This window comes from Mobula hypostoma, chromosome 20 (genome assembly GCF_963921235.1).
Source record: "Mobula hypostoma chromosome 20, sMobHyp1.1, whole genome shotgun sequence".
NCBI classification, from domain to species: domain Eukaryota; kingdom Metazoa; phylum Chordata; class Chondrichthyes; order Myliobatiformes; family Myliobatidae; genus Mobula; species Mobula hypostoma.
In genome coordinates, this window is record NC_086116.1 from 33,971,882 (window position 1) to 33,996,935 (window position 25,054).

General features: G+C 45.7%; 1 protein-coding gene across 5 annotated transcripts in view; it reads right to left on the reverse strand.

Annotated features, from left to right (window-relative positions):
• Nucleotides 1-25,054, reverse strand: part of frmd4a (FERM domain containing 4A) — a 523,313-nt gene that overhangs the window by 384,806 nt on the left and 113,453 nt on the right. The window contains exon 1 of one of the 5 annotated variants that reach the window (XM_063072639.1): nt 3,062-3,412. The exons of the other annotated variants lie outside the window; for them this stretch is intronic. Within the exon in view, the coding sequence (XP_062928709.1) occupies nt 3,062-3,094 (33 nt within the window). The 5' untranslated portion in view covers nt 3,095-3,412. Of the gene's footprint in view, nt 1-3,061; nt 3,413-25,054 lie in introns of those variants that run through there. 5 annotated transcript variants of the gene reach the window in all.

Genomic DNA, 25,054 nt, shown 5'->3' on the forward strand with positions numbered 1-25,054 from the left:
TCCAGTAATATTCAGCAATCATCTCATCGATAGAACACAGAGCTCGGGGGTGGGGGGGGGTTACCCTCTCTTTATTCCCACACTACGCTGGACTGTAAATTGCATTTATCTAACACTAAGGGACAATGACAAACAGCATCCTCTCTCACATCGTACCTGAAGATTACACGAGGAGGAGGACATTCGGTCTCTCTGTGTCTGTTCTAACAGTTAATAGGGTCTTGACTGATGACTGTGTGTGTGTGTGCGCATGTGTGTGTGTGTGTGTGTGTGTGTGTGTGTGTGTGTGTGTGTGTGTGTGTATAGATGTGTATGAGTGTGTGAGGGGGGATCTGCACCTGTGACAGAAAGTGTGTGTGAGTAAACATCGGTGTATGAGAGTGAGTTTGCGTGGGTCTGCTTGTCTATAAGAATATTGTGAGTGAATGTGTGAGTGTATGTGAGAATTTGTGTGAGAGTGAAAGGGAGTGTGTGTGTGTACAAACTGTCTGTGAGCGTGTACCTGTGTGCATGTGTATACGTGAGTGTGTAAGTGTGTGTTGAGAAAGTGTGTCTATGTGTGTGTAAGTGTGTGCCACACATGACTGCACCTCCGTACCACTTCCCTGCACTGATCCCAGATTCCTTGATACGCTTAACATCCAAAAATCCGTCCGTGTGTCTTAACTAAACCCAGCGACTGACCCTCTGGGACAGGGAATTCCAAACTGACCACCTTCTGAGGGAAGGAATTTCCTCGTTCTCCTGAACAACCAACCACTGATTGTGACAGTGACTCCTGGTTTTTTTAGATGCCATCAACTCCACATCCATCCCATCAGAACCTGAAGGGATTTTGTATGTTTCAATGTAATCATTCTTCCAAATGCAAACATTTTTACAGTGCAGTCCCTTATCTTCTGAGAACTACCTGCACTGTCAATAAATATCCCAGTGCTATCGTCTGTGACATAACGCGCCGCTGAGAAGCTAAGAAATAATTCAACACAACGAGCTGGTGTTGGAAAATCAGAACAGCGCTTGGATTTACTGCTTCAGCACAGCTACAACACAAAGGAAATTCCAAACTGTTCCCTCAGGCAACAGCCGTTCAAAATGAATTCCTTGCTAGCACTGTTCTACGCACGCTGTCAGTGAGTGGCTGAGAGAAAGAAAGATATCCTTCGTGCTACCAAACACCACAGCAGAGAAAAAAAACGGTAAAGGGTTAACTTCAATTTCATTGTCTCAAGCACACAGCGGAGGGAGTGTCATCTTTAAATTCACTTGTATTTAATAAAAATCTCCCTTAGCCATGTGCTATACTTGGAAAACCTTGTAACTGTTGAGCAGTCCAAGAACAGACTGGCATTGTAATGGTTTCTACGATGGAGCCGGTTTGGCAAGAGGAAGTCGTTGTGCCCACACTGCTTCACCATGCTCACACAATACCCAGTTCGGGGCTGTTACCATAACCACAGCCCTCACCACGGTTAAACATTCCGCTCTGGAATAGCAGCCCTTCAGCAGACACCCCATGTCACCGGCAGGCTCCTACTGTACATTAATCACTCATAGATCCACTGTCAGCATCCCTCAGCTTTCACACACACACACACACACCACACACACACACACACACACACACACACACACACACACACACACACACACCACACACACACACACACACACACACACACACCACAGCCAATGCCTGCACCACATTTGTGTCGGTCTGGGATCCCGGCAAAGCAACACAGGCTTCACAATTGCTTCAACATGGCTGTGCATCTTGAACAATAAAATTCAAAGCAGTGTTGTGTGTGTGTGTGTGTGTGTGTGTGTGTGTGTATATATATGTGCTTATACATCTGAGTTCATGTACTGTATACGTCTGTTGTGTGTGTGTGTGTGTGAGAGTGTGTCATTACTTCCCTGCTTATGTGCATTTCCCTCTCTCTCTCTCTCCAAGAGTGTGTTCCTCTCTGTGAACGTGCCTATCCCCTCTCTCTCCCCTCTCTTCCTACAGGAGCATTGCTCTCTGTGTATCTATGTGCATAACCCCTCTCTCTTGCTCTGCCTTCATGCACAGCTATCTAGCTGTGTGTTCCTATCTCTGTCCATGTGTTCATGTGTAAGTGTGTGCGCGTGTCTGTCTTGCTCTTAATGTGTGTGTCTCTCTATATCTATATCTGTCTGCCTCTCTATTTATATCTCTGTATAGCTCTCTCTTTCTCTCTCTCTTTTGGTGTGTGTCTCTGTCAATCTCTGTTTATCTTTCTCTCGCTGCCTACACATGCCGGCGTACGCATGCGTGTCGACCGAGTAAGTAATCTTCCTTACCCCCATCCTCACTCACTGAGCTTCCCCCACTCAGCACAACAAATTATAACAGTCCATTCCCAAAGGAATCCACACCAATAAAGGCTGCTCCTTTAAAAATTCGCACCATCCAGCCACCCAGCGACACGGAGCCTTCAGAAACAATTGTCAGCACACTGGAGTCAGCAGGTGTCCCACCTCCTCACTGCCTCAGAGAGTAGATCTTTTCATTGCCAGCTCAGCTGCCAGCATTAAATTTACTTCAAACTAAACATCTTCCCATAAAACAAAACACCGCTCGGAACTTAAGACACTCCGTCTCAAACTAAAACCACACCAAGCCCATTCTCTCAGCATCGCCAACAAGATCCCTTTAAGGCTACTGTCCATCAGCCTCTCACCCTCCTCTCCTCTCCTCCCTCCCTTCCTGGCCCCCGCTCCCTCAACAGGAGAGACAGCCCGGCTTTCTGGGGGGATTTACAGCCGATCACGACCGGGCCATCCATCAGTTTAAATGGAAAGCAAGTGTAAACATGGCTGTCCACGCAGTCCGTGTCCGTTTCATCAAACTGTCCCGCTTGTCCTCCAGCAGAAACAAGACTCTCAGTGCGACCTCCCTATGGAATAGGACACCCTCCCCATGCAGAGGTTGCCTGATTCTGACAGGGACAAAAGCTTGCAGGGAAGCAGCTCAGCTTCGGTTACTGATGCAGCCTCGCCTCCTCTCCACAGGCTACAGCAAGCCCGATCTACCTACCTTTGTTCGCATCGGAGACAGAAGCCCTTCCATGTTGCCGTCCGCCTCATAACACTCCTCCCGCAGCCCCCCTCGAGCTCTCAGGTGTCCTCTGCAGAGGGTAACCACACGGTCGCCTCCTCCATCTCAACCTGTTCAACTTGAATAGCCAGAGCGCCTCACAGATCCTGTGTCACAGAGTGCTCCTCTGCTTCCCTCTAACGTGCTTGCTCCACACTCACTGACTAATGAGGTCTAGCTTACGTAGTGTGTTCTGCACAGGGGGAAAGTGCCATCACCCAAACTGCTGCTATTAGGTCACAGAGAGATCACAGCAAGGTGCCTGACGACAGAAGGGCTTCTGCATGCTGTGCCTTTTCAACGTCCTGGCACTGTTACTCCTCACGTTTCCCAGGGTCGCCGCTTTACAAGTGGACTTGGGCAGCACTTGGATATACACTCGGTGGCCACTTTATTAGGTACAGCTACTCGTCAATTTAATAGGAAACCGAGGGGCAACTTTTTCCACCGACAGGGTGGTCAGTATATCAAATGAGCTGCCAGAAGTAGATAAAATAACAAGGATTTAAAAGGCACTTAGACCTTTTAAACTTGGTTATTGCAGCTGGATACATGGTATATGCATAGGGAAGGTATGGCGCCCTCCTCTTCTCATTACTACTACCAGGGAGGAGGTACAGAAGGCTGAAGATACACACTCGACGTTTCAGTAATAGCTTCTTCCCCTCTACCATCAGATTTCTGAACAATGAACCCATGAACACCACCTCAGTACTTTGTTCTCTTTTTGCACTATTTATCTATTTATTTGTTGGGATGCAGCGAGGACTAGACCCTTCTGGCCCTTCGAGCCACACAGACCAGCAAACCCTGATTGAACCGTAGCCTAATCACAGGGCAATTTACAAAGATCAATTAGCCTACTAACTGGAACATCTTGGAACTGTGAGAGGAAACCAGAGCACCTGGAGGAAACCCACATGCACTCACAGGAAGAACATACAAACTTTCTTACAGGACACTGGAATTGAACTTAAAACTCCAACACCCCAAGATGTACTAGTGTTGCACTAACCATTACACTACCATACTAGAAATATATATACAGTGCCTATAAAATGTACTCATCCCCCCTTTGCAAGTTTTCATGTTTTATTGTTCTACAACATTGAATCACAGTGGCTTTAATTTGGCTTTTTTTGGACACTGATCAACAGAAAAAGACTCTTTCATGTCAAAGTGTAAACAAGATCTCTACAAAGTGGTCTAAATGAATTATAAATATAAAACACAAAATAATTCATTGCGTAAGTATTCACCCCCTTATTTGACACACCAAATCATCACTGATACAGCCACACAGATCAGAGTTAGAAATATAGAAACATAGAAAATAGGTGCAGGAGTAGACCATTCAGCCCTTCGAGCCTGCACCGCCATTTATTATGATCATGGCTGATCATCCAACTCAGAACCCTGCACCAGCCTTCCCTCCATACCCTCTGATCCCCGTAACCACAAGGGCCATATCTAACTCCCTCTTAAATATAGCCAATGAACTGGCCTCAACTCTTTCCTGTGGCAGAGAATTCCACAGATTCACCACTCTCTGTGTGAAGAAGTTTTTCCTAATCTCAGTCCTAAAAGGCTTCCCCTTTATCCTCAAACTGTGACCCCTCGTTCTGGACTTCCCCAACATCAGGAACAATCTTCCTGCATCTAGCCTGTCCAATCCCTTTAGGATTTTATACATTTCAATCAGATCCCCCCTCAATCTTCTAAATTCCAACGAGTACAAGCCTAGTTCATCCAGTCTTTCTTCATATGAAAGTCCTGCCATCCCAGGAATCAATCTGGTGAACCTTCTTTGTACTCTCTCTATGGCAAGGATGTCTTTCCTCAGATTAGGGGACCAAAACTGCACACAATACTCCAGGTGTGGTCTCACCAAGGCCTTGTACAACTGCAGTAGTATCTCCCTGCTCCTGTACTCGAATCCTCTCGCTATGAATGCCAGCATACCATTCGCCTTTTTCACCGCCTGCTGTACCTGCATGCCCATTTTCAATGACTGGTGTATAATGACACCCAGGTCTCGTTGCACCTCCCCTTTTCCTAATCGGCCACCATTCAGATAATAATCTGTTTTCCTATTTTTGCCACCAAAGTGGATAACTTCACATTTATCCACATTAAATTGCATCTGCCACGAATTTGCCCACTCACCCAACCTATCCAAGTCACCCTGCATCCTCTTAGCATCCTCCTCACAGCTAACACTGCCGCCCAGCTTCGTGTCATCCGCAAACTTGGAGATGCTGCATTTAATTCCCTCATTCAAGTCATTAATATATATTGTAAACAACTGGGGTCCCAGCACTGAGCCTTGCGGTACCCCACTAGTCACTGCCTGCCATTCTGAAAAGGTCCCGTTTATCCGTTTATTCCCACTCTTTGCTTCCTGTCTGCTAACCAATTCTCTATCCACATCAATACCTTACCCCCCTTTTGTGAACGCAGCAGGCCAGGCAGCATCTCTAGGAAGAGGTACAGTCGACGTTTCAGGCTGAGACCCTTCATCAGGACTAACTGAAAGAAGAGCTAGTAAGAGATTTGAAAGTGGGAGGGGGAGGGGGAGATCCAAAATGATAGGAGAAGACAGGAGGGGGAGGGATGGAGCCAAGAGCTAGACAGGTGATTGGCAAAGGGGATATGAGAGGATCATGGGACAGGAGGTCCGGGGAGAAAGACAAGGGGGGGGGGAACCCAGAAGATGGGCAAGGGGTATAGTCAGAGGGACAGAGGGAGAAAAAGGAGAGTGAGAGAAAGAATGTGTGTATAAAAATAAATAACGGATGGGGTATGAGGGGGAGGTGGGGCATTAGCGGAAGTTAGAGAAGTCGATGCTCATGCCATCAGGTTGGAAGCTACCCAGACGGAATATAAGGTGTTGTTCCTCCAACCTGAGTGTGGCTTCATCTTTACAGTAGAGGAGGCCATGGATAGACATGTCAGAATGGGAATGGGATGTGGAATTAAAATGTGTGGCCACTGGGAGATCCTGCTTTCTCTGGCGGACAGAGCATAAGTGTTCAGCAAAGCGGTCTCCCAGTCTGCGTCGGGTCTGATACAGCCAGTTGGTTTTAGAAGTCACATAATTAGTTACGTGGAGACCACTGTGTGCAGTCAAGGTGTTTCAATTGATTGTAGTAAAAATATACTTGTATCTGGAATGTCCAACTGCTGGTAAGTCAGTATCCTAGCAAAAACTACACCATGAAAACAAAAGCAACTCTAAGCAACTCTGTGAAAAGGTTATTGATAAGCACAAGTCAGGAGACGGATACAAGTATAATTAAGTCAATCAACAAGAAATAAAAAGAATATGGCACAGCTGTAAATCTGCCTAAAGCAGGCCGTCCTCAAAAACAATGTGACCGTGCAGGAAGGGGACCAGTGAAGGAGGTGTAATTACCACTAAGAGACCTATGACAACTCTGGAGGAGTTGCAAGCTTCTGTGGCTGAGATGGGAGAGACTGTGTTGCCCAGGTTGCCCGGGTGCTTCACCAGTCACAGCTTTATGGGAGAGTGGCAAAGAGAAAGCCACTGTTGAAAAACACTCACATGAGACCTTAGCTAGAGTTTGCCTGAAAGCATATAGGAGACTCTGAGTCAGCTGAAATAAGCTTCTATGGTCTGATGAAACCAAAACTGAGCTTCTTGACCATTAGACTAAATGCTATGTTTGGCGTAAGCCAAACACCGCACATTGTCAAAAACAGACCATACCTACCATAAAGCATGGTGGTGGCTGCATCATGTTGTGGGGATGCTTCATTGCAGCAGGCCCTGGAAGGCTTGTGAAGGTAGAGGGTATAATGAATGCAGCAAAATACAGGGGAAATCCTGGACAAAAACCTGACGCAGTCTGCAAGAGAAATACGACTTGGGAGAGGATTTGTTTCCCAGCAAGACAATGACCCCAAGCATAAAGCATAAAGCCAAAGCTACATAGGAATGGCATAAAAACTACAAAGTTAATGTCCTGGAGTGGCCAAGTCAGAGTCCAGACTTCAATGAGAATCTGTGGCTGGACTTCAAAAGGGCTGTTCCCTATGCAATCTGACAAGGCTGAGCAGTTTTGTAAAGAAGAATGCGGAAAAATTGCAAAGCTGATAGAGACCTATCCTCACAGACTCAAGGCTGTAATTGCTGCCAAAGGTTCATCCACTAAATACTGACATGAAGGGGATGACTACTTAAGCAATCAATTATTTTATGTTTTATATCTGTAATTAATTTAAATCACTTTGTAGAGATCTCTTTTCAATTTGACATAAAAGTGCCTTTTTCTGCTGACCCGTGTCAAAAAGCCAAATTAAACCCACTGTGATTCAATGTTGTAAAACAATAAAACATGAAAACTTCTAAAGGGAGGGGATGAATACTTTTTATAGGCACCGTATATCTTAGAATAATATATATATATGTTTTTCATATTATAATTTACACCCAGTACCCACTTTATTAGGTGCACCTGTACACCTGCTTATTAATGCAAATATCTGATCAGCCAATCATGTGGAAGCAACTCAATGAATAAAAGCATGCAGACATGGTCAAGAGGTTCAGATGTTGTTCAGGCCAAACATTAGAATGAGAAGGAAATGTGATCAAAGTGACTTTGACCATGGAAGATTGCTGGTGCCAGACTGAGATTAGCAGTATCTCAGAAACTGCTAATCTCCTGAGATTTTCATGCACAACAGGCTCTAGAGTTTACAGAGAATTATGTGAAAAACAGAAAAAAAAAATCCAGTGAGTGGCAGTTCTGTGGACGAAAACACCTTGTTAATGAGAGGTTGGAGGAGAATGGTCAAACTGGCTCCAGCTGACAGGACGGTGACAGTAACTCAAATAACCATGAGGTACAACAGTGGTGTACAGAAGAGCATCTCAGAGTGCACAACACACTGAATATTGATAAGTGGATGGGCTACAGCAGCAGAAAACCACACAGAATTCCCCGAGTTCATGTTCATTGTCATCTGTACATATATACAACCAAACAAAACAATGTTCCTCCAGACCAGTGCCCTCACAAAACAGTTAACACACACACAGCACATAAAACAAAATATTATCAAAAAAGTTAGTAAAATATAAAGATGTATGTAGGACAGGTAAACAGTATAGCAAATACCTGTACCTAATAAAGTGGCCACTGAGTGTATTAGCACACTCATGTTCTCTTCACGATCAGCACTTCTGGCTAAGTTATTTACACTATATCTCTGTCACCACCTTTCCTCGGTGTGACTCCTGCCTCCCCCACTTATTCAGCAATATAAACGTGGCAAAGGGTACCAAGGTACAGGAAAGTTAATGAACATTGGGGAAAGACAGGGACAAGGATAAGACCATAAGACATTGGAGCAGAATTAGGCCATTCAGCCCATCGAGTCTGCTCCACCATTCCAACATGGCTGATCCCAGATCCCACTCAACCCCATACACCTGCTTTCTTGCCATATTCTTTGATGCCCTGATCAATCAGGAAACTATCAACTTCTGCCTTAAACATACCCACGGACTTGATCTCCACTGCAATGTGTGGCAGAGCATTCCAAAGGTTCACCACTCTCTGGCTTAGAAAATTCTTCCTTACCTCTGTTCTAAAAGGTCGCCCGCCCCCCCCCCCAGTTTTGTGGCTGTACCCTCTAGTTCTGGATACCCTCTACCATAGGAAACATCCTCTCCACATACACCCTATCTAGTCCTTTCAACATTAGGTAGGTTTCAATGAGATCCCCACGAATACTTATAAATTCCTGTGAGTACAGGCCCAAAGACTCATATGTTAACCCTTTCATTCCCTGAATCATCCTTGTGAACCTCCTCCGGACTCTCTCCAATGACAACACATCCTTTCTGAGATATGGGGCCCAAAACTATTGACAATACTCCAAGTGCAGCCTGACTAGTGTCTTATAAAGCCTCAGCATTATCTCCATGCTTTTATATTTTATTCCCCTTGAAATAAATGACAACATTGCATTTGCTGGATATCAGGTGCAGAGGGCATCACAAGGGAGCCAGAAGAGTTGGGGAGGGAGGGGAGCCTGACAATGACTGAGACATTCGATGGGGTGATAGGGTGTTGTAATTATGGGTTGTTTTTTTGTCACCTGACATGAGGTTCAGTTGTTCTTCAGACCAAACATCAGAATGAGGAACAAATGTGGAAAAAGTGATTTTGACTATGGGATGTTCGTTGGTGTCAGGCAGGGTGGTTTGAGTATCTCAGAAATTGCTGAGTCCCTGGGTTTTTCACGGACAGCAGTCTCTAGAATTTACAGAGAACAGTGCAAAAAACGAAAAACCTCCGGTAAACGGCAGTTCTGTGAGCAAAATCGCCTTGTTAACAACAGAGATCAGAGGAGAATGGCCAGACTGGTTCAAGCTGACAAGAAGGCAACAGAAACTCAAGTAACCATGCATTATCACAGTGGCGTGCAGAAGAGAATCTCTGAATACACAACACGTCTCTGGGCTAGAGCAGCTGAAGACTACAAGCATACACTCAGTGGCCACTTTATGAGGTACAGGTGGTACACTGCGTGTATGTCTGTGATAATAAACCCGATTCTAACTCTGGTTCTCTGCATGAATGTGTTGCGTAGCAAAAAGGTAAAGGGACACTCCTCCCAGGAGAATAGCAGATGGTGTCTCGGGGGGATGGGCAAGTTCCAACTGGTACAGGGACGAGATTGTACAGAAGCAACCACTTCCCACTGGTTTACCTGCGTCACTGTCTGTCTGGAGGTGTCCGGTACGGGGTGCCCAAGCCCAGGAAACAGGCTCGCTCCTGTCTGTCCTCAGTTATTACCCCTCAATCATCAGGCTGTTGAACTAGAAGGGATAACTTCACTCAACTTTAGTCACCTCATCACTGAACTGTTCCCACAACCTACAGATCTTCATCTCATGTTTTCGATAGTTACTACTTACAGATTTATTAGTATTTAATTTTCTTTTTGTTTTTGCACAGCTTATAGTCTTTTGCACATTGATTGTTTGTCCATCTTGTTGGGTAAGGTCCTTCATTGATTCTATTATGGTCTTGGATTTACTGAGTATGCCCACAAGAAAATAAATTTACTTTGAACTTTATCATAAGAAGCAGAGTAAACCACTCGGCCCCTAAAACCTCCTCTGCTGTACAACAAGATCAAAGTTCAAAGTAAAATGTATTATCAAGGTCGATACATGTTCCCATTTACTACCTTGAGATACATTTTCTTACAGTCATTTACAGGAAGATAAATATAATAAAATTTATGTAAAGGTATATGTAAACCAGGACAAAAAAACACCAAGGTGCAAAATAAAATAAATCATGCAAATAAAAAAAACTGAGAAAATGATTTGTTCGCTGCCCCCCTCTCTCTGCTTTCCGCAGGGATCGCTCCCTATGCGACTCCCTTGTCCGTTCGTGCCCCCCCATCCCTCCCCACTGATCTCCCTCCTGGCACTTATCCTTGTAAGCGGAACAAGTGCTACACATGTCCTTACACTTCCTCCCTCACCACCATTCAGGGCCCCAAACAGTCCTTCCAGGTGAGGCGACACTTCACCTGTGAGTCAGTTGGGGTGATATACTGCGTCCCGTGCTCCTGATGTGGCCTTCTATATATTGGCGAGACCCGACGCAGACTGGGAGATCGTTTTGCTGAACACCTACGCTCTGTCCGCCAGAGAAAGCAGGATCTCCTAGTGGCCACACATTTTAATTCCACGTCCCATTCCTATTCTGATATGTCTATCCACGGCCTCCTCTACTGTAAAGATGAAGCCACACTCAGGTTGGAGGAACAACACCTTATATTCCGTCTGGGTAGCCTCCAACCTGATGGCATGAACATTGACTTCCCAAACTTCCGCTAATGCCCCACCTCCCCCTCGTACCCCATCCGTTATTTATTTATATACACACATTCTTTCTCTCTCTCTCCTTTTTTTCCCTCTGTCCCTCTGACTATACCCCTTGCCCATCCTCTGGGGTTTTCCCCCCCTCCCCCTTTTCCTTCTCCCTGGGCCTCCTGTCCCATGATCCTGTCATATCCCTTTTGCCAATCACCTGTCCAGCTCTTGGCTCCATCCCTCCCCCTCCTGTCTTCTCCTATCATTTTGGATCTTCCTCTCCCCCTCCCACTTTCAAATCTCTTACTAGCTCTTCCTTCAGTTAGTCCTGACGAAGGGTCTCAGCCTGAAATGTCGACTGTACCTCTTCCTAGAGATGCTGCCTGGCCTGCTGCGTTCACCAGCAACTTTGATGTGTGTTGTTCAATAGTTCAACAGTTCTACATAATATCAAAGAAATGGATGCAATATACATCCTGAAATTCTTTTACTTCTTTGTAAAGAATTTTAGGTTGTGGAATCAGTTCAGTGTTGAGGTGAGTGAAGTTATCCACACCAGTTCAGTAGCCTGAGGACTGAGGGGTAATATCTGAACCTGGTGGTGTGGGACCTAAGGCTCCTGTACCTCCTTCCTGATGGTAGGAGCAAGCAGTGAGCATGGCCTGGATGGTGTGGGTCCTTGATGATGGATGCTGCTTTCTTGTGACAACACTCCATGTAAATGCGCTCAGTGGTAGGGATGCTTATGATGGACTGGGCCATATCCACCACTTTCTGTGGATTTTACCATTCATGGGCACTGTTGTTTCAATACCAGGCCATGATTAGGATACTCTCCATTGTACATATATAGAAGTTTGTCAAAGTTCTAGATGACATGCCAAATCTGTGAAAAACCTTGAATGAAAATAATCCCAGTGATTCATAAGACCATAAGACATAGGAGCAGAATTAGACCATTCAGCCCATAAAGTTTGCTCTGCTATTCTATCGTGGCTGATTTATTATCCCTCCCAAACCTACTCTAACTCCGCTATGGATGATCCCAAGTCCGGCTGCGAAAGGAGGATGGTTGGGAATGGGGCTAGTAACCCCATCCCATAAAAACCCAAAGCTACAGAAACACCAACAGAAGCTCCAAATATCTCATTCCTGGGAGAGGAAGGATACACCAAGAAGAGTGGTTACATCTGGAGACAATATGAAAGACTGGCCCAGGACAGAGACTACTGTCTATATCCTAGTAGAGGTGATGAGCATAAGCTATGTTGGTGATGGAAAATTACAAATGTCACTCTACTCATTAAGAAGAGAGAGATGAAAAAAGACAGGAAATTATATGCCAACTAGCCTGACTTCATGGTTGGAGCCCATTATTAAGAACATAACACATAGAAGCAGAATTAGGCCACTTGGCCCATTGAGTTTGCTCCGCCATTCTATCATGGCTGATTTATTATCCCTCTTATCCACATTCTCCTGGTAACCTTTGACACCCTTATTGAACAAGAACCTATCAAGCACCTCTTTAAATAGATACAATGACTTGGCTTCCACAGCCATCCGTGGCAATGATTCACCACAGATTCAGCACCCTCTGGCTAAAGAAACTCCTCCTCATCTTTGCTCTATTCTGAGGCTGTGCCCTCTGGTCCTAGACTCTCTCTGAATTGGTTAAGCAATGTTAGCATTCACTTCCAAAGGACGAGAATACTGTATAAAAGCAAAGATGTAATGCTGGAGCTTTACAAGGCATTGGTCAGACCGCACTAGGAGTCTTGTGCGCAGTTTTGGGCCCCTTATGTAAGGAATTATGTGCTGGCTTTGGAGAGAGGTTCACAAGAATGATCCTAGGAATAAAAGGGTTAATGTAAGGGTATTTTGAGAAGGTTACAAATTGAGGAGGGAAGGGTTTGACTGACCTTAGAACAGTCATAAAGTTGGCAGAACGTCGAGGGCTAAAGGACCTGTACTGTGCTGTATGTTCTATGTTCTAAGTTTCTACAGATGCTCGGTGGACAGCATTTTGACTGGTTGTATCCGGTGTGGCGGTTCCGATTCACAAGATGGCAAGTGGGTGCAGAGGGTTGTAGACTCAGCCAGCTCCATCACGAGCACAACACTCCCCACCACTGAGGACATCTCCATTTCCTCCCACAGTCCAAAGACATACTGGTTGGTAGGTTAACTGGTCATTACAAATTGTCCCATGAATAGGCTAGGATTAAACTGGGGGATTGCTGGGTGGAGCGGCAGGGCCCATCACACACTGTATCCTAATAAATAAATAAAAACCTTCAAGAGGTGGTACTTCAAGAACATGGCATCCATCTTCAGAAACCCTCACCATTCAGGACATGTCTTTTTGTTATTACTACCATCAGGGAGGAGGTACAGGAGCCTGAAGGCACAGTCAACGATTCAGGAACAGCTTCTTCCCCTCTGCCATCAGATTTCTGAATGGTCTGTGAACCCATGAACTACCTTGTTATTCCTTTGCTTTGCACTATTTTAAAAAATTTTTGTAATTTATTGTAATTTTATGCCTTTCTGTCGTACCCCGATGCAAAACAACAAATATCATTTTGTAATTTATAGTAATTTTTAGGTCTTGCACATCATATAATAAACATGATATACATTTCTTCCCACCTTCCTGCAAACACAGATCTATTTTAAGCTTTGTGTGAGGACTTGGACTTCACTGTTATGAGATAGAGAGTAAACCACACAGCCAATTGTTATTCAAATACACTGGCAGGTCGGAGCCAAAAACAGCTCCCACCTCTGCATTTTTCTCTGGGGACCTGTGCTCAGTAGGCAGGTCTATGTTTGAGCATCTGGTGCTAATCCTCTGGAAATACCTGCAACGGCTCTGGGAGGCTGCTAATTAACAGGGTGACATCGGCTGGTACTCCGCACATCCGGAATTGAGCATTATTTCAGTGGGGAATACTGTGGGTGAAGCATCAAGCCGTTGCCATGACAACAGCAGAAGAAAGCGTGCAGCTGAGGCTGCAACAGAGCCCTCAGAACTCATCTGTCTCCCTCCTAGAGGCTGTGCTGTTGTGCATTTACTGTGAAATGGAGGTCATGGAAGTGAACATCGGCAACAGCCTGTCCTGGTCCAACCACATAGACACCACAGTCAAGAAAGCGACCAGCACCTCTACTTTCTCAGGAGGCTGAAGAAATTTGGCATGTCCCCATTGACCCTCATCATAGAAAGTATTCTGTCTGAATGCATCATAGCAACTGCTCTGCACATGACCACTGGCAGAATATACAAAAGCCTGAAAGCACATACCATCAGGCTCAAGGACACATTCTACCCCACTGTTATCAATCTCTTTAACAGACCTCTTGTACAATAATTTGGGCTTTTAACCTCACAAACTACCTCGTTATGATCTTGTACTTCATCGGTAACCTGCACTACACTTTTTCCAGTGGCTGTTACACTTTCTTTTGCATTTTTATTGGTTTAAGACCGCAAGACCGTAAGAAACAGAAGCAGAATTCAGCCATTTGTTCCATCACGTCTGCTCCACCATTTCATGATGGCTGATTTATTATCTCTCTCAACCCCACCTGCCCCATGTGTGGATGCCACTGACCTAAGGCTGGGGATGACTGGTTGTGTTAGAACCATAGGACACAGAAGCAGAATTAGGCCATTTGATCCATCAAGTCTGTTCTGCCATTCCACACAGCTGATTTATTATCCCTCTCAATCCCATTCTCTTGCCTTCTCCCCATAACCTTTGATACCCCTACGAATCAAGAACCCATCAACCTCTGCTTTAAATGTGTCCAATGACAAATCATCTGTGGCAATGAATACCACAAATTTACCACCACCTGGCTAGAGAAATTCCTTCTCATCTGTTCTAAAGGGAGGTCCCTCTAACCTAAGGCTGCACCCTCCGGTCCCATACCTTCCCCACTATAGGAGACATCCTCTCCACATCCACTCTACCTATGCCTTTCAATATTCAGTCTGTTTCAATGAGATTCCCCCCTCATTCTGCTAAACCCCAGCGAGTACAGGCCCAGAGCCATCAAATGCTTCCCACACATTAACCCTTTCATTCCCAGGATTATTCTCGTGAACCTTATTACCTCTCTATGTTCTGCATTTTAAGTAATCCTTCTACTCTGAGGCTGAGGTAGAACAAGGTAAAACAATAACAGAATGCAGAATGAACTGTGACAGTTAGAGGGAAAGTGCAGTGCAGGTAAACAAAAAGGTGCAAGGTCATGACGAGGTAAACTGTGAGGTCAAGAGTCAATCTTATCATACTAGAGAACCATTAAACAGTCTTACAACACTAGGAGAGAATTTGTACATGCTTTCAGGCTTTTGTATCTTCTGCCTGATGGGAGGGGAGCTGGAGAGGGAATATCTGGGGCAGGTGGTGTCTTTGATTATGCTGGCTGCTTTACCAAGGCAGCGAGAAATGTAGACAGAGTGTAAAGAGGGGAAGCTGGTTTCCATGATGTGCTGAGCTGTCCCCACAAATCTCTGCAACTTCTCGTAATCTTGTACTGGTTGGGGGGGAGGGGGGGAGGATCAGAAAAGAGCCTCTTTCACCCTGTGCCACCACCAACTCCATCCATTCATCCCGCTTGGCCTTTACTCAACAATAGATTTTCTCTAAGTTGCCTGTACTGAGAGCTGAAGGCTTCCCAGATTCAGGATGATAAAGAGTTTTCCCCAGACTGTCCAAGATTTGTGTTTCATTAGTGCCTTTCGTGTCCTATCCAGGAGCTCACACTGCATGCCAAGGCCAGTGAAGCAAAGTGCAGACACAAGTCATAAAGCTATGGATTTGTAGAAGCAGGCCCATCACCACCATGTCAACCCACTCACACAATAACTCTAATTGCAGTTGACCTTTCGTGCTTTTTTTAAAAGATTAAATTTAGTTTTCACACGTACATCAAAACATACAGTGAAACGCGTTGTCCGTGTCAATGATCTACACAGTGCCAGAAAGTGCTGGGCAGCCCACAAGTGTCGCCATGCCAACAACTTACTAGCCCTACTCTTTTGGAACGTAGGTGTGGGAGGACCCTGCAGTCACAGGGAGACCTTACAGACAGCAGCAGGAATTGAACCCTATTGATTGGCGCTGTGAAGTGTTGTACTAACCACTATGCTGCAGAACATAGAACACCACACAGTAAGCACAGTAACAGGCCATTCAGCCCACAATGTTGTACCGAACCAGTTAAAAAGCAAATCAAAAACACCCAAACTCTAATCCCTCCATCCTCCTTACATCCATGTGCCTATCCAAATGTCTCTTAAAAGCCTCTAATGTATTTGTCTCTACCACCATACCTGGCAACACATTCCAGGCATCCACCACACTCTGAGTAGAAAAGCTTACCCCTCACATCCCCCTTGAACCTAATCCCTCTCACATGTTGCATGTTCTCTGGTATTAGATGTTTCAACCCTGGGAAACAGATACTCCCTGTTAACTCTATCTATGCCTCTCATATCTCATCAACCTTTATCAGATCTCCAATCAGTCTCCAGAGAAAACAACCTCAAGTTTATCCAGTCTCTCGTGATAGCACCTGCCCTCTAAACCTGGCAGCATCCTAGTAAACCTCCTCTGAACCCTTTCCAAAGCCTCAACATCCTTGCTATAGTGCGGCGACCAGAACCATATGTAACATCTCTTTAGGTTTAAAGTTCTTCGTTTACCTGAGCTTTACACAACACCACACTACTGCCAATTGCTTCCATCGCCAACTTGGCTTGTCAAAACACACGACGGGGTGAGACATGTCCAGCCTCTCCCACGGCACAAGAGCCAAGCCAATTACTGCTCAGATACAAGGGCAGGCTCGTTACAAGTGAAAATAAAGCACTGACCTGAGTAGGTTACAGATGATGAGTCACAACAGCACAGAAACAGGCCCTTTGACCCATCTAGTCTGTGCCAGTCTGGTCCTCTGCTTAGTCTCATCTACCTGCACCCCAACCATACCCCTCTGATCCACATACAACACGTAAGTGCAAGTACAAAGCAAACATGATAGCACCTCTACTTCCTTAGGAGTTTGCAAAGATACTTTAAAACTTTATAAACTTCTATAGATGTGTGGTGGAGATGTGGCTGTGTCACAGCCTGGTTTAAAAACACCAACGCCCTTGAATGGAAAATCCTACAAAAAGTAGTGGATATGTCCCAGCCCATCACGGGAAAAGTCCTAACCACCATTCAGCATATTTACATGAAGCGCTGTCATAGGAAAGCACCATCCATCATCACAGACCACCCCCACACAGGACATGATCTCTTTTCGCTGCTACCACCAGGAAGGTGGTACAGGAGCATGAGGACTCACACCACCAGGTTCAGGAACAGTTATTACCCCTCAACCACCAGGCCCTAGAACCAAAGAGGATAACTTCACTCACCCGCAACCTATGGACTCACTTTCAAGTACTCTTCAACTCCAGATATGTTCTAAATATTTACTGATATTTGTTTGTTTGTTTGTTTGTTTATTTATTTATCTTTTGTATCTGCACAGTTTCTTGTCTTTTGCACATGGATTGTTTATCCTGGTGGGTGTGGTCTTTCATTGATTCTACTGTGTTTCTTGGACTTATTGTGAATGCCTACAAGAAAATGAATCTCAGGGTTGTATATGGTGACATATTTGTACTTTGATAATAAATTTACTTTGAACTTAGAAACTTCTCTTACATGGTACCATCAAATCCACATCCACCGCTTCCACCGGCAGCTCAGTCCACACCTCGCACCACCCTCTGAGTCAAGAAGTTCCCCCTCAGGTTCCCCTTAAATATTTCACTTTTTGTCCTAAACTTCTAAGCTCTAATTCTAGTCTCCTCCAACCTCAGTGGAAGAAGCCTGCTTGCATTTACCCTGTCTACACTACAAGTCCTAACCTATTCAACCTTCCCCGATAAATCAGGACCTCCAATCTGCCTGAACTGCTGACAGGACATGGATCCCCAAGTGAGATCGACAAGTAGGGAGGCCACATAGGCCAACTGCTGACAAGCAGGACAGCACAACATCGTCAGAGAGCAGAAATGGCCATCAGCACCAACACAGTCAGGACAAAGATGTTTCCTCTCCTGAGGGCTGGCTGTTGAACCCCACTGCCTTTGATGCATTGTTGTAACTAATTGAGTTTGACACTGTGACTGTGAGAGGTTTCGGCCGTGCCACACAGGGTTTCAGGTTTGTGACTGTGAGGAGTTTCGGCTGTGCCGCACTGTTTTAGGTCTCTGACTGTGAGAAGTTTCAGCCATGCCACAAGGTTTCAAGTCTGTGACTGTGAGGGGTTTCGGCCACGGCGCACAGTTTCGAGTCTGTGACTGTGAGTGGTTTCGGTCATGACGCACGGTTTCGAGTTTGTGACTGTGAGGGGTTTCGACCATGCCACACGGTTTTGTGTCTGTGACTGTGAGGGGTTTTGGCCGTGGGAGAGGTGGAGAGGGAGGGAGGAAGGAGTTTGGGGGAGAGGAAGAGGGAGGAGGAGAGGGACAGAGAGGGAACACGAGAGATAGAACATAGATGGAGACAGAGGGGGAGAGAGGGAGGGGAGAGGGAAGGAGAAGGGGAGAGGGAGAGATGGCAGGGAGGGTGAGAAGGGGAGCGAGAGAGAGGAGTGAGAGAGATTTAAAAAATAAGCTTCACTTGTCACATGTACATTGAAACAGTATTTTGCATCAATGACCAACAGAGTCTGTGGATATGCTGGGCTATCTGCAAGTATTGCTGAGCTTCTGGCAATGGCCACAATGCAGTAACCTTAAACAGTATGTCTTTGGAATGTGGGAAGAAACTAGAGCACCCAGACGAAACCCATGTTGTCACAAGGAGAACGTACAATCTCCATGCAGATAGTGGCAGGAATTGACCTTCTGTCCCTGGTGCAGTAAAGCACTGTCCTAACCACTACCTACCGTGTCACCGTAGTTGAACTAGTTTAGTTAGCTTGGCACAAAATTGTGAGCCAAAGTCCTGTTCCCGGGCTGCACTGTTCTATGTTCTAATGGAGCACAGCTGGTCTCCAGTCCGTGTGGCAACATCCACATTAATAAAAATTCTCTACCAGCAATCCCATGTCCGAGGTTATATCTTTTCACCTTCACCTGCCTTAACCACCTTCAATAGTTTATTCCCTCCATAAATGATCTGAGTGTTGCTTGCCATGTGGACCATTTGCACTGTCCTCCGGTTGCCTGAATTCCACAGGCCCTCAAAGTTCAAAGTACGTATATCATATGCAATCTGGAGATTCATTTTCTTGTAGGCATCCACAGGGAAACAAAGAAATACAATAGAATCCACAAAAAAAAACACCGACACACATCCAACGTACAAAAGAGGACTCTCTTAGTGTGGAAGTAGAGTCTGACTGCCTCACATTCTGGATTTGGAGATCAAACCTCAGCATCTCTGTACAGCACACCATATCGACAAACTAATTCTCTTCCTTCTGTACGACTTGACAGTTTAATTTTGCATGCCAAATATAGTTCCTTGTTCTGGGCACGAGAACACGAAAGTACAAGCAATCTCTTCAAGCTGTTTGGATGTCTTTGCTACTGATTAAATAACAGGAACTCATGAAACAGTGCCAATTCATCTTACAGATCCCAACCCTGATCAGTCCTCCTTCATATTAAACCACCCACAATCTGCAAAGTACATATTGTGCAAAGACTAGTTTATTAGTTGGTGGGGGGGGGGGGGTGGAATCAAACAGCTTCCACTGGCAAATTTAAACTTACACACACACACACAAGTACGCGTACACACACACGTACACAAATATCAGAAATTAGTACGTCGGGGTTGGTGTAATGCTTCACAGCACCACCCACCAGGGTTCAATCCGCCACTGTCTGTAAGGAGATTATACCTTCACCCCAGACCTCATGGCTTTCTCTGGCAGCTCCAGTTTCCCTTCACATTCCAAAGACATAGTACGGGTTAGGGTTAGCGAGTTGTGGGTATGCTACGTTGGTGCAGGAAGCATGGAGACACTTGTAGGCTGCCCCCAGCACATCCTGGGAATGTGTTGGTCATTGATGCGAAATATGCGTTTCGATGTACACGATAAATAAAACTAATCTTTTCTTTATTTTAGAATCTCCTCCATTTAGTAAGGTCATACTACTACCTTCGGGAAGGAGGTACAGGATCCCACACCACCAAGTTGAGGAACAGTTATTAGCCTATAACCATCAGGCTCCTGAACTGGCGCAGATCACTTCACTCACTCCAGCTCTGAACTGATTCCGCTATCTATAAACTCACTTGTAAATGCCCGCATGAAAATGAATCTCAAGCTGTATATGGTGACATATATACTCAGTGGCCACTTTATTAGGTTAACCTATACACCTGATGGTTAATGCAAATGTCTAATCAGCCAATCATCTGGCAGCAACTCAACGCATAAAAGCATGCAGACATGGTCAAGAGGTTCAGTTGTTGTTCACAGCAAACATCAGAATTGGGAAGAAATGTGTTCTAAGTGACTTAGACTACAGAATGATTGTTGGGGTGGTATGAGTATCTCAGAGGCTGCTGATCTCCAGGGATATTCATGCATAACAGTCTCTGGGGTTTACAGGGAATGGCGTGAAAAACAAAAAAACATTCAGTGTGTGGCAGCTCTGTGGGTGAAAACATCTTATTAATGAGAGAGATCAGAGGCAAATGGCCAGACTTGTCCAAGCTGACTGGAAGGCAACAGTAACTCAAATAACCATGAGTTACAACAGTGGTGTGCAGAAGACCATCTCTGAATGTACAATACATCAAACCCTGAAGTGGATGGGCTACAGCAGCAGAAGACCACAAACATACACTCACTGGCCACTTTATTAGGTTAGAGACGTATTAAATAAAGTGGCACCTAGTGTACGATTGCCCTTGTTCATTCATAGCCTGTCACACCAGTCAGCCATTTTTGTTTGGCACGTAATTACAGGATTGGTCTCCTTTCAGATTAACCGGGTCACGATATGAACGCTCCTGACTCGACCCTTGTTTTTTTTTCTCGAGGCCGAGTGGCTAGTTCGATGCTCAACCCGGCACGGATGGAAAGTGTGCCTGTGCAGGAAGAGAATATCCAAAGACTCAAAAACCTCTGAGTGTAATGTTGAGCATCACCTCTGTTGTACACAGGTGACACTTGATTTTTAAAGCAGCCACCCCTTGCTTTCAGGTTCTGTCACATGAAGCAAATTGCCCTTCACATCCACCCTGTCAAGGCCTCTCAGCCTCTATAGATTCACACAGCACGGAGACAGGCCCTTCATCACAACTGCGCCATGTCAACCAAGCTACCTGTCCAAGCTAGTCGCATTTGCCCATGTTTGGTCCAGAACCTTCTCAAACATTCTTATTTAATATTCCCACCAACTGTCTTTTAAAAGTTGTTACTTCACTTGCCTCAACCACCTCCTCTGGCAGCTCGTTCCACACACTGATCATCCCCTGGGAGAAAAAAAGTTGCCCCTCAGGTCCCCATTAAATCTCCCCCCCCCCACCTTAAACCTGTGCTCTCTCGGTCTCGAGTTCCCAGATTTCACCCTATCTATGCCCGACATGATGTTATATCATTTTAACCATTGTTGGCAGAATTTCAGATAATGGTGAGAGGGCATAAAGGAACGAGATAGTTGCGTGGTGTCACATCAACAACCTTGCATTCAGCGTTAGCAAGTCCAAAAAGCTGATTGTGGACTTCAGAAAGGGTAAGATGAGAGAACAGAAACCAATCCTCATAAAGGGATCAGAAGTGGAGAGAGTGAGCAATTTCAAGTTCCTTGGTGTCAAGAAGACCCTAGCAAGATGCAACATATTGATGCAGCTATAAAGAAGGCAAGGCAGCAGCTATATGTCATCAGGAGTTTGAGAAGATTTGGCTTGTCAACTAAAACACTTGAAAACTTCTACAAATGTACCATGGAGAGCATTCTGACTGGCTGCATCTCCATCTGGTATGGGGGGTGGGGGGGCTACTGCACAGGATCAAAGTAATGTTGTAAAAAATACTTACTACGATTAGTGAGGCACAAAGAGATCTGTATTTACTGACATGTACCTTTATTGTTTAAACTAATAAGTATGTGAGTTCATACACTAAATACCTTGTGTGCACACTCGCTCGGTATCCCTGACTCTCCTGAATAGTCAAAGAAGAGCAAAGGTATTACCCGGGCAAGGGAGTTTACGCTGGCCAGGCGTTCCTCGTTATCCCGATTCACTCGTCACGTGTTTCACACAGGGTTGCTTACGCCTGTATCTGCGACGGTTATTCTTCGAAGTTACCGCTACTAGCACACACAAAGCATCCACTTTTATATCCATTCAAATACCACATTCCAGTGTCATTGGCCACAGGTCATGAGTCTGTCCTTTAACACCTTGTTATTGGCTCTGCTCCAAGCCAGCATCAATTTATTGCTCTCTTCCCATCAAGTGACTCAGCAATGAGCTCGAATCACTTCAGGCAGGCATCAAACCCAACATTCATAAACTTGCATGTTATAGCCAACCATCTCACAAATAACTTCTTATTTGGAAATAATCTCCAGTCCAGCAGATTACATGAAGAATCATTGTGTCTTCTTTAGAACACTGAGCAAGCCCAGCATGTCAAGCTCATAAAATGGAGAATAGCGTGTCTTCACAAAATGACAGCCTCCATCCCCAAGCATGCGGCAAGAACAAAGACAATTAGTCTGTCTGTTTCCACTGTCCTTGATTCATTTGAATTCACTGATTTGTACATTGTCATTCTTTATGACCAACAGTAAGTTGCAAAAACTTGTAAAATTAGTCAGCTCCATCATGGGTACCAGCCTCCATAGTATCCAAGACATCTTCAAGGAGCGGTGCCTTAGGAAGGTGGCGTCCATCATTAAGGACCCCCACCACCCAGGACATGCCCTCTTCTTGTTGTTACCATCAGGAAGGAGGTACAGAAGCCTGAAGGCACACACTCAGCGATTCAGGAACAGCTTCTTCCCCTCTGCCATCTGATTTCTGAATGAACGTTGAACCCATCAACGCTACCTCATTACTTCTATTTTTTTGCACTTCTTATTTTAACTTAACAATGTAATAGACAAGCAGTATATATACTTACTGTAATTCAGTTTTTTTTCTTTATATTCATTTATCATGCATTTCACTGTACTGCTGCTGTAAAGTTAGCAAATTTCACAACATATGCCAGATATACTAAACCTAATTCTGAATTGGATATACCTATAAGGTCACTCCTCATACTCTTGTACTCAGTGCCCTCAGTACCTCCCTCCCACAGTATGACCTTCACTCCGTACCACCCCCCTCACAGTGTGACCCTCCCCCAGCACTGTCCCTCTCACAGCGTGACCTTCCCCCAGCACTGTCCCTCTCACAGTGTGACGCTCCCTCAGTACTGCCCCTCTCACAGTGACGCTCCCCCAGTACTGCCCCTCTTACAGTTTGAACCTCCTTCAGTACTGTCCCCCTCACAGTGTGACCCTCCCCCAGCACTGTCCCTCTCATAGTGTGATGCTCCCTCGGTACTGCCCCTCTCACAGTGACGCTCCCTCAGTACTGCCCCTCTTACAGTTTGAACCTCCTTCAGTACTGTCCCTCTCACAGTGTGACCCTCCCCCAGCACTGTCCCTCTCACAGTGTGACGCTCCCTCAGTACTGCCCCTCTCACAGTGACGCTCCCTCAGTACTGCCCCTCTTACAGTTTGAACCTCCTTCAGTACTGTCCCCCTCACAGTGTGACCCTCCCCCAGCACTGTCCCTCTCACAGTGTGACGCTCCCTCAGTACTGCCCCTCTCACAGTGATGCTCCCTCAGTACTGCCTCTCTCACAGTGACGCTCCCTCAGTACTGCCCCTCTTACAGTTTGAACCTCCTTCGGCACCACCCCTCCCATGGTGTGATACTCCCTCAGCACTGTCCCTCCCACAGTGTTAATCCCTTCAGTATCACCCCTCACCGTGTGACCCTCCCTCAGCACCATCCTTTTCACAGTGTGATTCTCCATCAGTAATGCCCCCCTACAGTGTGACCCTCCCTCAGTATTGCCCCTCAATTTTATATACTCTACAAGGTCACCTCATTCTCCTAAACTCCAATGTCTTTGGTACTATACCTCCCACAGTGTTACCCTCCCTCAGCATGGCTATCCCTCAGTATGCCCCTCTTAGTGCGACCCTCCCATAGTCCTGCTCGCCCATAGTATGATCCTCCCTCAGTACTGCCACTCCGATAGTGTGACCCTCCCTCAGTACTGCCACTCCGATAGTGTGACCCTCCCTCAGTACTACCCCCCACAGTGACTCTCCATCAGCACTGCCATCTACAGTGTGACCCTCCCTCAGCAGTACCCCCACAGTGACCCTCCATCAGCACTGCCATCTACAGGGTGATCCTCCCTCAGTTCTACCCCCCACAGTGACTCTCCCTCAGTACTGCCATCTACAGTGTGACCCTCCCTCAGTACTACCCCCCACAGTGACCCTCCCTCAGTACTGCCATCTACAGTGTGACCCTCCCTCAGTAATGCTGTCCCACAATATGACTCTCCTTCAGTACTACCCACCCCCACAGTGTGAAACTCCCTCAATACTACCACTCTCAGTGACCCTCCCTCAGTATTACCGCCCTACAGAGTGACCCTCCCTCAGTACTGCCATTCTCACAATATGACTCTCCCTCAGACCCTCACCTCCCCTCAGTGCCGCATATATACAGTACAAACTAATTGCGATTAATTTACAAACTGCCTGAACATCAGCTGTGCCACTGAAAAAGAAACGATCACCGTTCATTCACTGGGTTACCTGCTCCCAATTCCTTGCTCATTACGCTACAGATGTCTGAACAAGCAATGCGTAGCTTCACAACCAATTAGCAGATGGCAGAACATGCTTCACAAACTGCACTTCATCCTGCCGGCTGCCAACACATTAACCAAGATAAATTGTTCATCTGCCAGGTTTACAACTGCACAGGGGTGGGAATTCCTACCCAGACAGT